Source organism: Atta colombica, unplaced genomic scaffold (genome assembly GCF_001594045.1).
Source record: "Atta colombica isolate Treedump-2 unplaced genomic scaffold, Acol1.0 scaffold238, whole genome shotgun sequence".
NCBI lineage: Eukaryota > Metazoa > Arthropoda > Insecta > Hymenoptera > Formicidae > Atta > Atta colombica.
Genome location: NW_017259336.1, coordinates 1,403,164 through 1,418,087, shown reverse-complemented (window position 1 = coordinate 1,418,087; position 14,924 = coordinate 1,403,164). Strand labels below are relative to the sequence as shown.

At 31.3% G+C, this 14,924-nt stretch overlaps 1 protein-coding gene across 7 annotated transcripts in view; it reads right to left on the bottom strand.

Moving 5' to 3' along the window:
- LOC108688747 (syntaxin-1A) overlaps positions 1-14,924 on the bottom strand; it is a 49,492-nt gene that overhangs the window by 11,440 nt on the left and 23,128 nt on the right. For 4 of the 7 annotated variants that reach the window (XM_018195111.1, XM_018195113.1, XM_018195112.1 and 1 more), the window contains exons 4-7: positions 3,420-3,494; positions 3,113-3,295; positions 2,625-2,698; positions 2,382-2,519 (exon numbers count right to left, since the gene is read on the bottom strand). In XM_018195111.1, coding sequence (XP_018050600.1) covers positions 2,382-2,519; positions 2,625-2,698; positions 3,113-3,295; positions 3,420-3,494 — 470 coding nt within the window. Of the gene's footprint in view, positions 1-436; positions 548-1,279; positions 1,354-2,381; positions 2,520-2,624; positions 2,699-3,112; positions 3,296-3,419; positions 3,495-14,924 lie in introns of those variants that run through there. The other 3 variants (XM_018195109.1, XM_018195110.1, XM_018195114.1) reach the window with 2 other exon arrangements.

The following is a 14,924-nucleotide window of genomic DNA, read 5'->3' as shown; positions in this document are numbered from 1 at the left end:
ATATATATATATATATATATATATATATACATACATATATGTATGTATATGATGTAATGTAGATATATACATTTATATATCGTTTACGAGCGCGAGTTGACACGAATATCAATGACCGAGAAAGTAACATACACAATAAATAAACAGGAAGAAAGCGCCGTCATTAATTGTTTACGCAGAGAGGCGAGTGTGGAGTAGATGTACATCGATTAATACAGATTGCAGCGAGATATGTACCAATAGAAGCGGATAACATAAGTAGAGCCGGTTTGATATAAAAGAAATGAGGAGAATGAGGAGAATGAAAAAACAAAATGGGAATCAAGAAATACAAAGGATAGGAGATGCAGGAACAGTAGGAAGAAAAAAAAACAAAGAGTGACAAATTAGATGCGAATGAAATGACTTCGAGACGTTATATCTGGGGAGGACTCACCCGTCGGGCTTTGCTTTGATACTTGAGTGCTTTTTTGGTGTCCTGCGTGGCTGTCTGCACGTAATCCACCGCGTGTTCCACGTGGTACTCTATGCGATCTATCATCTCGCCCTAATGTGGGTAGGAGGCGCGGCGCGAATCCACACAGCGTAACACAAGGGAAGAGAGAGTGTTAGTTCTCAAGAGTAAGGCAAGGCTAGTGATTAAACTGTTCGCCACTTTTTTCTTATTGTCATGCATCAGTTTGCACATTGATATCGATAACGAGAAAAGTAATTATCGCCAAGAATCAATGACCTTTATATAAAAATTATTGCTTTATAACAAAAATATAATTAATAATTATAAAAATATTACAAGTAAAAAAATTATAAAATTTATTAATTATTTTCTTTGGAATAACAATTTTAGAATTGTGATTTGTTGACTTGATATTTTCAACTGACAATATCAAAAAGCTATTTTTCTTTGCAAGGATAATGATGAAAATTATCGAGGTAAGCTATTACGATAATTACTTTGTCTCACTGTGCGGAAAAAGATCACTAAATTTAGACAAACAGTATCACAAATAAAGATTAATAATATTATTGTTATTATTATTTATTAATTAATATCATGCAGAGAAAGAAAGCGATGAACTAAAATCTCCAATTTTTCGCGGAAAAGTTTTAAATAGACATCAAAGAAAAAACAAGTAATAATTATTTAACAAAAAAAGAATATATAAAATAAATAATTAAATTTCCTCGAGAAAATTTGAGATTTTAGTGCACTGAAAAAATTTCCCTTTGATTAGCAGTTATTACGTAATGCTCACTAAGAAATATTACTAAAGAAAAAGGGTTGTTACACTGCGTCGCGCTACGCTCCTAATTGCTTATGGATCATCGATGTATTAAAGCAATCGCGGGCAACTAATACAAAAATAATATAATTTAGGACGTACTCTTCAAATTATAATATCAATTAAAATCGGCAAAACAAACTGTTTAATATGTAGCTTATTATGCAATCAATTGCAAAGAACGATGCCGCTCAAGCACCTCGCAATAAAGCATCTCATTCGTAATCAAATCGATAGGTTGAGTCGAAAAAAAATTAAAACGTGTATCTGACAGAGTTCGATAAAAATGTTTTCTTTGTTTGAAAATAAAATCACGCCAAATAAATTTTCTTAAATAAACAAATAAAAAATAAATAATTATTCATTTAAAATAATACATTTAAAATAAACCGTCATTATATATAAAATGTGTCATTACTGAAAATATTATCAACAGAATTTTAATCTTTATTTTATTATAAGAAATTAGATTAAAATGTTTATAATGCGAGAAAGTTCCTTTCTCTAAGCTACATAAATTTTTTTCAATTAGACTAAATTTCTTCTCTCTCTTTATTATATTTTTCTCCAATTAACTTATTATCTACTGTATTAGAAAAGTTAAATTTATTAATCAATTTATGAATTTCTACGATAAATTTATATTTGTATATACGAAAATAGTCGTAATCTCTGTGAATTGATCCAATTCTATCAGCAATGTTTAATTACTGTTACAATTAGATTTTTATCATCTGTATATACAATAATAATAAAGTAAATCAATATTCATAATAAATATCTTTGATATATTACATGATTTGCGATACATGACACATGCAATTTGCATATAAGTTATGTATCTTATGGCAGAACATTATTCTTTTATTTATATCAATCAAAAAAAATCAAGAGAGAAAATTGTCATCTAAAAATAATAATAAAAAAGATATATAAAAGATATATAAAATTTTTTACATGCAACATGAATCTCGTTATTGAAAAAATTTCGTTATTGAAAAAATTTCTCTATAAAAAAAGGACACTGGTATAATTATCGTTTGTTTAAACAGGTAAACTGTTTCCGGAATAAATTTGCATAAAGTTGTTTAACCTTACCTGACTTTCTACTAACATGGCCATGTCCATGAACATGTCATGCAACTCCCTGATGGAGTTTTCGAGCTTAATGATGTCAGCGTGACGCGCCTCGATATCCGCAAGAGTTTGTTTTGCTTGTTGCGTTTCCATAATGATCTAAAACAAGATTAACCAGTAAAAAAGGTAATTATTAACTCTTCTAACGCTTCTCATAGTTATTAATAAGACAACTATTCAAAAGTAAAATCATTAAGTCAATACCCCTTGCGTGAAAACGGCTGGATTTCCTTGTTCCAGCATCTCCTCGAGTTCCTCGTTGGTAGTTGTTCTCCCCGCTGGAAAAAAATAGAGAAATTCCTTCGTTTCGCAAATAAACGCAATTTAACTTTGCGAATATAATCAATTTTTCGTCAGGTAGCGCTATTATTTATTCAACAAACGAAATGATTGTTTCATAAATATCGATAGATAATATAAATTGATCTCATTGACATAATTATTGTTTACACATTTATAGTTGTAAAATTATATTACACATCATTATGATTATCGCATTCTCGTTACAGCATTAAAAAAATGTAAGAAAATTATATAGTAATTAGTAAACTGAAAACTTAAAACGTAATAATATTAGAATTTAATTAGATTCGCTAAAAAGAAAACTCGATGTAACAACAGATTGAAAAGAGATGTTCTGCTCGAATAAGCATTTAGGTTGCAATGCGACCAAATGACATACATATACTCACTGATCTCGAGCTGTCGTTGTATTCTTCCCTTACACCGCTCTCTATAATCGGTTTGTGTTCGATTATACTCCGTCATCACCTCGACGAATTTCCTAGATAACGTCGAGTGCTGAGTTTTGCGTATCCTTAGATCTGCTGACGATTTATTGGTGTGCTCCTCTTGCTCGATGTTTTGCTCTATCACTAAACATGGGAAACAAGATTTGGGTGTGGCAATGCGAAATGTACTCTCAACGATCGTGAGGGATCGATCAATTGAATACATGTCATCGTGTCACTGTGGAACATCCGAACTGTAATAACTTACCCTTTAATTTAGCCCTCACTTTGTTAGCGGTTTTCTTGATGTCAGACATCAGGTCTTCCAGTTCTAGTTTCACCTCTGAAATTGAAAGATCGAAAAATTATTTACGTGCATGAGTCTCTTCAGAAACCTATTATTTTCTAATGCGCCAGAGAAGATAGAAGTTTTATTTAGAATTTCGAATAGGTTGTATTAAATGTTTTTTCGACGATTTGTGGTGCAGGATTGTGTTGTAACGCATTCTTTATTGAACAACTCACTTTCAATAAACAGTAATATAAAATTTACACGTAAATAATTAAAGATAAAATAAATAAATAAAGATATATAAATTTGCTATTATCAATCATGAAAGTTCAATTATTATCTCGTCAATAAAATGCTATTATATTAGGAGTAGTAAAAAGAAATCCATTATTTTTCCATTCAATTTCATGCAAAAATAATGGATTTCTTTTTACTACACCTAATATGTTCTATAAAAAGTCCATCATTTTTATTTTCAAAAAGTTTATCAAATGATGTTTGCAACATTATTCCAATTGCTTTAAATGTTACTTCTAACAAAAAGATCGTAAAGTACACTGTAAAAATTGTGAATACAATATCATGTGAGTACAATATGTAAAGTACATTGTCTAATCATATTGATCGAGAAATAGTCTGTGCATAGTTTGTCATAACCATATGTTACTATACGCACAAACTTTCGAATTCCTGCCAGACAGTGCCGATACATCTATCGCTCTTCACAGTAAATTTATAATCCGATCTGCCTCTTTATGTGTTCCTATAATTTTTATTTCGTCATATACTTATGTTCTTTAAACATTTTTTGTTCTCGATATCGCAGTTACACTCTAAATTACTTTGAACATTAAACTACAATTTGCAATTTATATCTCAACTATATGTTCGCATTCAAAATCAGCGATATACTCACAGCATCGGATTAATTACAAGGAACCTGTGATGAACCGCATAAATGCTACAGAATTCGATTACATTGACGTATCTATATTAATGTACGCAAATATTTTTTATTTTATATTTATTTAAATTTATGTTTAAAAATAATTACAAGACTATTTTAAAATAAAATTTATTACACGAAGATCTTTACGAGTAATTCAGAGTTTATATATCTTTTTTATACTATATAGTCTAATAGAATTAGACTATATAATGTACAACAAAAAAATTGTAAGATAAGCATTTCTTTTCAAAGAAAATTCCTGCTTCGGAAGGAAAGAAAGAAATGTGTGAGATTCATGATTTGTGTGAAAAATATGTGAAAAAAATTCGAAAAGTTACAAAAAGTATAAAATTTTTCGCGTTTATAGAAAAATATTGATTGCATAGAAAAAAACTTTAGTATGAAAAATATAAGTATTCGAACCTACAAAATGAGATGTTTAATATTAAGATCGATATATTTAGTTAAATTGAAAAAAAAATAAAGATTGGCTTTTTTCACTCGCTCTCTATTCCTCAAGATTTAAACATAAAACTGTGAAATTCTCATAAAATACTTACGTTATAACAAAAAAATCAAATAAAAATGGAAATTAGAGAAGAAAAGAAGAGAGGCAGAAAGGGGGAGGGAGGGGGAGAGGGAGCAAGAGAGAAAGAGAGAGAGAGAGACAGAGAGAGAGAGAGAGAGAGAGAGAGAGAGAGAGAGAGAAAGGAATGAAGAGTGTAGTATTCCCAGAAAAATTTAACAAGGTGACACTTTCTGCCTTTGGCCTCTTCCTGGACATCTCGACATTATTGACTTTAACTGACCTCGCCATTCCTGACGATATCAAAATTTATCCTATCTTCGTTCTCTCCTTCATTTTCAATCGATCCAATTCTATCATTCGCAATCGACTGATCAAAAGAGTCAACATAGCCTGTACGACATGACGCTCCAATCACTTCCGATTCTTTTCATCTTTTCGAAGATACTCTCTCGAGATGATTGCAAAAAAGAACACATCTTTTTATAACAAACAGGTCGATTGTTCCGTATTAAATTGGAATAAATGATAGATCGTCGATAACTTCAAATTTATTAATTCTGTTACAGACAATGAAATTCATTCATTCATTTTTTTTGCGGACGCTTATTGCGTCAACCAATCTGATGCATCAATTTTAAGTGACGCTTCGAGATTTAAATTATTTATAACTTCATTTTCATTAATAACATTAAAGGCCGGTTCTTTCATCTTCGGATAAAACTATGTAGTAATTTATCTTTTGAATAAATAAAAAAGTAAAAGAATTAGAATATAAGAAAATAAGATTGCGTTCCGTCTGACGCATGATACGCATATCTTTTACCTTTCTTTAATCTAATATTCAATGAATAACAAGGATAAAATGATATACAATACGCATCTTAAGAGAGTAAGGCAGTGAGTTGAAGTTTTATCGAAAGGTGGAACAAACCAATCTAAATGTTTTTTATGCATTTGCTTGAAATTTGCTTCTGTTAAATGTAATAGAAACAAATTTCTTCCTTTTAACAGTATACCATTAATGTAAACCGAATACTGTATATGGTCTATTAAATTATCAGCGTTCTCAATTGCAAGCGGCTACCGACGGAACAGCTGGCCTGGTCGCACGACAAACACAATCGACACGATGGTAAACCAACACGGATACTTTCAATCTACCAAAGGCAGGAGGCCCATGACGCGTCCTTCGTACAAAGCATTGCCAGGTGCTCATGAATATGTATCATATACGTATCAGGGTAGAATTGCGGAGTTACTATATGAACATAAATTGAACTGTGCAATACTTTTGACCTCCGTTAACTGGTTTTGACGCGGAGAGGGAGAGAGAGAGAGAGAGAGAGAGAGAGAGAGAGAGAGAGAGAGAGAGAGAGAGAGAGAGAGAGATGGTGGGTGTACCGATTATTGTCCGCTTATTTGTCAATGTGTTAGAAAATGAAAGTTAACATGTCTCATTATAGATACAAGAGAATCGATATACGAATTACAGAACAGGATCTTTTGCAGGATTTCATTTCTCCGGTCATCACAGGACTTTTGTTTATTCATGTTTTCATCAAAAAGAGCTTTGAAAGAATAAAATATATTCTTTTTTTAATCATCTTTAATCACGTAAAAGTATCATACGCAGTTATAATAACGATGAGCAAGATATTTATTTTTTCCAGAACGAGAGCAAGCTTCATTTAATCGTAAAAAGTGGAGCATAAAGTTTTATGATATCATTATAAAAAAAAACTACAGCAGTCTAGTCATAAGATCATCTGTACATAATCCGTTAATTTCAAGGCTTAATGTCGACGAATAGCAAAATTGAAATTTTGATCGCAAGAAAGATCAAGCGGTGCAATATTAAGAAATTAAAATTTATGATCTTGTGAATATTTATTCTAGTTATCTATCTTAATTAATGTACAAAAATCATATTCTTGGAATAAATTTTGTTATAAATTTAATTTCATTTTTAAAAGATAAATATTCATGACCAAACCTTGTTACGCGATGTTTGTTTTAATAAATTCAATAAAAGTTGTATCATCTAACTTGTTTCTTAATGAAGCAGTTTTTATTTATTCGTCCATGACGAAAAACTTGACAATTTTTAATATATTTTCTCATCAAAAGGTGCGATGATACTTTTTAATATTTGTTAATATTTTTTTTAATATTTTTAATATTTTTAATATTTAATTCTCCTCTATTTAATGTCACAAAAGTTAATTATGAAAAGTTGATTATGAAAGAAAGAGTATCTCTGTATAGAGTTGCAAAAAAAAATCATAAAGAGATGTGAACCATATTGAAAATTAAATACATCCAAGGCTTTACTTGGCGGCAATGAGAAAAAACTAACATCGGCTTTTCTTTGAGTTCTAAGAAGCTTATCTATACACGATATCATAGAAGAAAGGTCATAGTTCGGTAAGTGATATGATAATAGTATTGAATATTACGAGTAAAGAATCTTCTATAAATGATCGATATATTTATTTATATAAATATGTATAGGCAATCCTTCCTTTGTAGCAGTTCAATAGCTAACAATTTTTTAAAATTTAGGAAATTATGGTGATTTAAGTCTAATGACACACATAAGCTTTATAAATGCTTTGCAACTTTATAAAGCATATTTATGTGCAAAACTTTTTATCTACTTACTATATACTTGGTGCTACTACCTCTGGAAGCATTGACCTTTTCTTCTGGGGGCACGGTGTATAAAAGGGTCGAAAGAAAAGCATCGGTGAGAAAATATCGGATGCACATCTCTTATGTGGAAAAATAGTAAAACTGCCTGGAAAAACGGCACGTGACTACAATAAAAACGACGAGGTCGCCTACGCGGCTTAAGGGCACAAGATCAATTTGTATTCGGCGGCGTTCGCGGCGGAAGAAAACCCAACTGTGCGGACTGCGGTCTGCAGTGAGAAAGAAAGAAGATCCACTTTTTTTTTTTGCAAAACGACAACTCAACACGATTTCAATTTTGTCGACCTCGTTAAGAAAAATTGCAACTGCTCGTCACCTCAGAATAGCACAATTTACTGCACGCATTTACATTCGCCGCGAATGCACAATATACTTTACACTCTCAAAACTGTCACCTCGCATTTCGATCACGTCACTGCTATTCTTGTGAAGTTCCAATAATGCTGATATAAATTGAAAGCAAATAAATCCTTCGCGCTATTCATGTTATTAAATTAACGAAATGATCCAGAATGCATTAATGATTTTAGTCATCAATCATGACCTTTATATAACATACATTATAATGTTACATCATTATATATGTACAAATATTTTATATTAAAATGTATACGGAAAGCTACTTCTTAAAATGATATTTTTCTAATAGAAAATTCTGAAATATTAATTCCTTTTTCTAGGAAGTATGATTAATGATAAATCAGCATTACCGAATGTATTTTTCATAAATTATTATTTAAAAATCCTATCATAATTTAATATTCATAGCTTTCACTAAAATATAAAAAAAAACTTTATCGTTTTCGACGTATTGTGAATAGTATCATTATAATGTTAACAAAAACGATGTTTAGTAACAAAGGTATATTGTTGCGTACGTGTACGTTACATCGAAAATGCTTAAACGGAGAAGCGAAACTCGCGTATAATATCGCGTTGTATGTATGTATGTATGTATGTATGTATGTATGTATGTATGTATGTATGTATGTATGTATGTATGTATGTATGTATGTATGTATGTATGTATGTATGTATGTATGTATGTATGTATGTATGTATGTATGTATGTATGTATGTATGTATGTATGTATGTATGTATGTATGTATGTATGTATGTATGTATGTATGTGTGTATATATATATATATATTACACACACATGTATTACATATTATGTAATCAAGTCTGTGCAACAATGTCACTTTGTTGTGCATCAACGCACAATAAGCATATCGTGCAGTAAGTCGCGACCATTATTTGCACAACACAATATAATTTCTGGTTGTCGGGACCGAGACAAGCGAGATTACATGAGTTGCGTATCAGACTGAAAATACAAGCAAGGACAATAGTTTTACACAAGACAATGTCGAGTAACAGGAAGCATGGGAAGGAGGTCGAATTTGTTCATAGAACAGGATTTATCCGAGATCGTGAGTATCTCCCGTGTAAAAACTTTTGCCCTTTAGATATATCCGAGCAGATTATCTCATTTATTTCTCGCAACAACGATATTATATCCTCATACGCGATTTGTGAGATCGCGAGTTGTTGAACGCACGACAATCAATGACAAAAGCACAATAAAACCGCACGCATTTGGTTCTCGTATTTCAATTATAATCAATAAAGCGTTGCGATTCGGAAATCGACGTTCCATTCATATCTATGAGACGGACAATAAAAGCGATACATATACATATCAGCATGAATGACGATATCTCTATCTCTCTATATTCACAATGACGATATCTCTATCTCTAAATTCATACTAAACCACTGAAGAGAATTTCACAATCAGTAAAGATTGAAACGACTTTGGAAATCATCATCACAATGTAATTATTTGTATTATAAAATTTGTCGCGTACAGTTGCACTCTCGGCATGCACTAATCATAGAGTTGTAACTATAGTTGTATGATAATGAGTCAAAATAGATTTGTTGAATCTCATAATAAAATCATGTTTTTATTATACATATAGTAATATTTATATATGTAAGTAAAATTAATTTAATTTATATTATTTAATAAAATTAATTATATCAATATCATAATTATACATATATATAATTAAATAATATATTATATAACATAGTTAAATATCAATTCCTGTGCAATTAATTTTATCATAATAAAGTAATACGTAATAAAGTTAGAGTTTAGACGTTTTGATGAGAAATCCACGATTTTTCTTTTCTTAAATACATATATAATGGTAAACAGAATCAGTAAAACATAATCTATATTCGATCCAACAAAATATTATAGGCAGAACTGGAAAAAAATTGAAATAAATGCATACCTATAATGTATAATGTATAATGTATAATGTATGTATATCTATAGTATGTATAATTTATAGGTATATGATTTTCTCCTTCGGCTCCTCAAGATGCGACTTACAGAACTCTGCTTTGAGTTGACATTTCACGATAGTGAATTTCTAAAAATCAATTCATAATTTCTTTCATTTCAAGAATCACATCCTTCCGGCTTAATAATTTCCTAACTTGAAAATAAACAATCCTGCGGAATTTTCAAGAGCACATCCGAACAAATCTGTGGGCGATCGTCTAAATTATAGGAGCAACATTGATATGAGGAAGCGAACAGAGAGATATTAGCATCAATAATTGAACTGAGTTTCCTTAAGGATGCTATGAAAGTGACATATTAGATGCTGGCTTTTTTCTCTATTCTCTTTTTTTCGTGTGCCATCTTATCTCGCTTCTATCGCTCATCTTTCATTTTCTCTCACACTTGATGTCCAGCAGGCTTTCTGATTTCGACAAAACATATATTTCTCATTTGCTCCTTCAAGAACGCATCATAATATTCCTTCATTTTCCTTCACCAGAGGACTCTTCGCTTTCGCATCCTGCCAATTCAATGACAAATTTCAATCCTACAGCACAGAATCAACGTAACGGAGAGCGTAAAGTCACTAGATAGTAAGATAAAGTACCGCAAACTTTCCACTATCTTAACGTCAAGACACGATCATTCCAAAATATATATTTGTATAAACGTATTTTGTAAAGAAAAGTAAAACCGTAAATAAATTTTTTGTTCGTAATCGATTTATTTGTGAATAAAAAAATATGCACGAATACTTATGTACTTTTTTGGTCTAATATAAGTTTGCTGTTAAGATTTCAGTGCATAAAAATGCATAAAAGTACATATATATAAATACAATATAGAAAGTACACATATAACCGAAAGAGAAAATAAATTTTATAAGAGGTAAATGCTGAGTTTGATAAAAAACATAGAAAATTTTGCACAGATTGATAGATGCACAGAAGGATAGATACATCTTTGTGTATAGAAATAGTGCATTATACGTAATAGTAGTATCCGCCGTCTTGACTCCAAATGCTAAAAAAAAATAGATTTGCCATTGTGCTATAAGTGAACTTTAGGAAGACGGAAGCACTATCGTTATCTACCGGTCTCTAAATAAAAAACAGAACACGAGTGTTTTCGCGGGTTCTATCGAGGAAGAGAAGAAAAAAAGAATGATGTGATCGAGACACAGAGAGTGATGTTGTATCGATCTTTGAAATACCCAAGCTTCACAAGAAAGTTACTTGCGCGTCGCTTAGAACTTTGTGTCAAGTCGGAGACAATGAGTCTTTTTCTTTACGGAATGTACAAGAAAGAAGAACAGGAAGCTTTTCACAAAAACAATTCAAGGTGTAAACGTAAGAAAGAAAACGATAAGTGACTATGATAAAAGTACAATTTTTGCAATTAAACTACGTATATTCATTCTGAGTTATAATAAGAGTAAAATTAAATTTTCCAATATCGATGTAATGCTTCTTAAAATGTAAATGAAAAATAAAAATCTTAATATAATAAACAAAAACAATAATCTAATATTCTTGAATCATAACGTATATTATTCTTGCAAATTCGTTTTATGCGACAGTTTAACTGCATTTTGAAACAAATGTTAAAAAACGCTAAAGAGAGCTGATATATGTAGAGATACCGTACTCTTTGATTACAAAATTGCAGAAACTTCTCCTAATTATCGATTGTAGATGAAAAACATTCGTTTTCGAGAAGAGAGAGAGAGAGAGAGAGAGAGAGAGAGAGAGAGAAAGAGATTGAAGAAAGGGAATCGGTTAAAGACTAATAGTCTATTTGTGCTCCGTTTACTCATGGCTGATCCATTCTAGCTTTTGTCGTCCGATAACGAAGCCCTTTTATATGCTTTATGCTACATAGCAAGATTACTTCAGCGAGGGCAGTACAGATAACAGGCAGAGGGACTGACTTCACAGATATCTCCGATTTTACTATTCGGAAAAAGATGTAGAGAGAAGAGGGTAAAAAAGAGAGGAGTGAAACGCGAGCCCTTCTCATCGTGAACGATTTTTCTGCTCCTATCTATCGACATACGATTTTCCAGCTGTTACAAGAACAAAAAATTTATGTACCATTTTGTATTGATCGGCCGAGATGTTCCCTTTGAATCATGAGTACAGAAAATTTGCAAAGTATCTAGAAAGAATCCATAATTGAGTTTGCTAAGATTGCATCTTTGGAAAAATATTTTTTTGAAGTTTTTTTTTTAAGAAATGACAAAATTGTAAACAAAATATATATATATATATCGTTGATAGAATTGATTTGGAATAATTCCAAAAATGTAATGTATTTATATTATAGATAATATTGCAATCAATATATGCAATCATCTCAAACACGATACAATAACTCATTGATTTAATGAAAATTATAAGAAAAATTGACCTTGAACCTGGCGAAAGAATTCTTTATCGAAATTAAAATAAATAAATTTCTACAGAGATAGAACCTTAAAATATATATAAAATATATATATATAACGTCTTGTCATAGTTACATTCGTACTTAATACATCGCCATGTAATATAAATAGTTCTGACCAAATTGTATTTTTCTTGGGGAAAATCTATCCTCTTCTTTGACAAAAATAGATGTGTTTATCTATGAATAAAAAAAGAGAGAGAGACACGAGCTTATAGAAACACAAATTAGAAGTGCACAAGAAAGGATACGTCAGAAGCGTTACCTAGGGAATGACACGAAAGGAAAGCTTCTTGAAATAAGAAGCGATGCGACGGCAGATTGCCGCGGAGAGTCAGCGGGATCAATAGTGTAAGAATGAACGACTGGTTCTGCCGACCAGTGTGCCGATGCTCACAAAGGCAGTCGCAGCACCAGAGAGAGAGATAGTCACTCTATGCCAACTCAGACCAACAATATCAAGGTCATAAAATACAATATGCATCGTTCATGATCTCTTGCTATTACAAGACAGTCATGCGATCAAACACGACTGATCGAGCAGTTAATTTTACTGGCTAACAATTAATCAATAAAACGACATCGTCAAGCGAAATTTTATATTTCGTATGTATAAGTATGTATAAGTATGAGAAAAAACGAGAAAAGAAAGAAGAAATAGAAACATTTTATTTTCAAAAAATATATAACACAGATTGACGAATTCATTGAAAATCACCACTGGAAATTACTGAGTAAAATTCCATCGATGAATCTTCCAGTTCTCAATTTTGATAATATTTTAATATGTACTTATAATATTATGCACTGTTATTCCAGAATTAAAAAATATGGAACATGTTATTAGAGAAACTGGCAAATATTATCTTAATTAATTACCACAGTAATAACATTTTAAATTTTTTAATTTTATTATCTCGATTTAGAAAAAATTGCTTATAAAATGTAAAAATGGAAGAAAATTTATATAATAGAGATGCTTCATAAATTGTCACCTTTTTTGATACATAGATTAAAAATATTATTAAATTTACATATATACATCTGAAATTGCAGAATTTGATATATAGATTTAGTTAGATGTATATTTGTTCGCTCCTGAATATACAGTTGCAAATTGCAAGGAACAACAGTTCTTTTAATGATTACCTAATTTGATAATTTAATATACTACTTGTTATATTCAGTGAATCATCCCTTTGTTAAATATAAGCATATTTTTTAATATTCATGACTAAAATAAACGTTCCTGTAATATTCGAAAAAAATTGAAATTTTTAAGAAATAGATTTATCAATAAATCTCCGATTGTGTGAAAACGAGAGAACGTTCTCTCGTAATATATGTTATAATTCATTTTTATAAGCGAGTCACAGCAGACTGACTGATTATTCCCTTCAGCCGCTTCAGTTATGGCCGTCACCCACGCAATTTGATACATATCGCATATCTCTCTAACTTGTAACTACTATCACTGATATCTCTACAAGCATGACATCTAAGTTAACCGCAAAGATTGTCTGGCATGGGACCTTTTGACGTAGACGAAAATTTTGAGATGTCGATCAAACGATGACGTCTATTCAGATATCAACAGTTATTACTTTAAAGAATAACACGATATTAAACCAACAATTTTAATCATTGCATAATTTTCTATTTATTTTCCAGCTAATCATTTACTCGAGTAACAACGAAGAGGATTAAATCGAGATGGGATTCCATCGATTATTATATCCAACTAACACCTACGCTAAAGCAAGTCAAATTTGTCGGCGACATTCGATCGACCGATAATGTTCGCTCGTCAACCTCTGTCATTTTTTGCACGCTTTGTATTTACAATGGATTAGATGGAAAAGGTTGCAGGAGGTTTAATATGAGATTTATGACCTTCTGAATCCATGACCTCCGACCTTCCGCGTATCTAACACACACACACACACACACACACACACACACACACACACACACACACACACACACATACATACACTAACTCCATTCTCTCTCTCTCTTGTCTTTCTCTCTGCTTCTCTTCTTCTATTTTTCTTTGTTGCATCTCCCACGCTCGATTTTCCCGAGCGCTTCCCTCGATTATTTCCCAGGAGTTTCCAGAGCTAATGTCGTGACGAGGACGAAGAGAGCTAAAGTTTAATTAGAGGAGCCATCCTCTCGAGGAGCCTCGCTGGACGAGGATATCATATCAGCAACAGTTGGCTGGCAACTAATTCGAGGTAATACGAGCTGCCTGACCAAAAAGATCGGCCTCTCGAAATCACTTCTAGTTCCTCTTTTTTTATCTTCATCGAGTGAACAAATTTGTACTTGCGCTGCGAAAAAAAGCACAGAGAATTGCCATACAGGTGACAACAATTAGTAAATAAGCGATAAAAAGATTAAAAGTGTTTTGCTATTAATCCTGTGTTTGAACTACAAAAAAGTTTCTTTTTTTAATATCGTAAATAAGTCCTTATCTTAA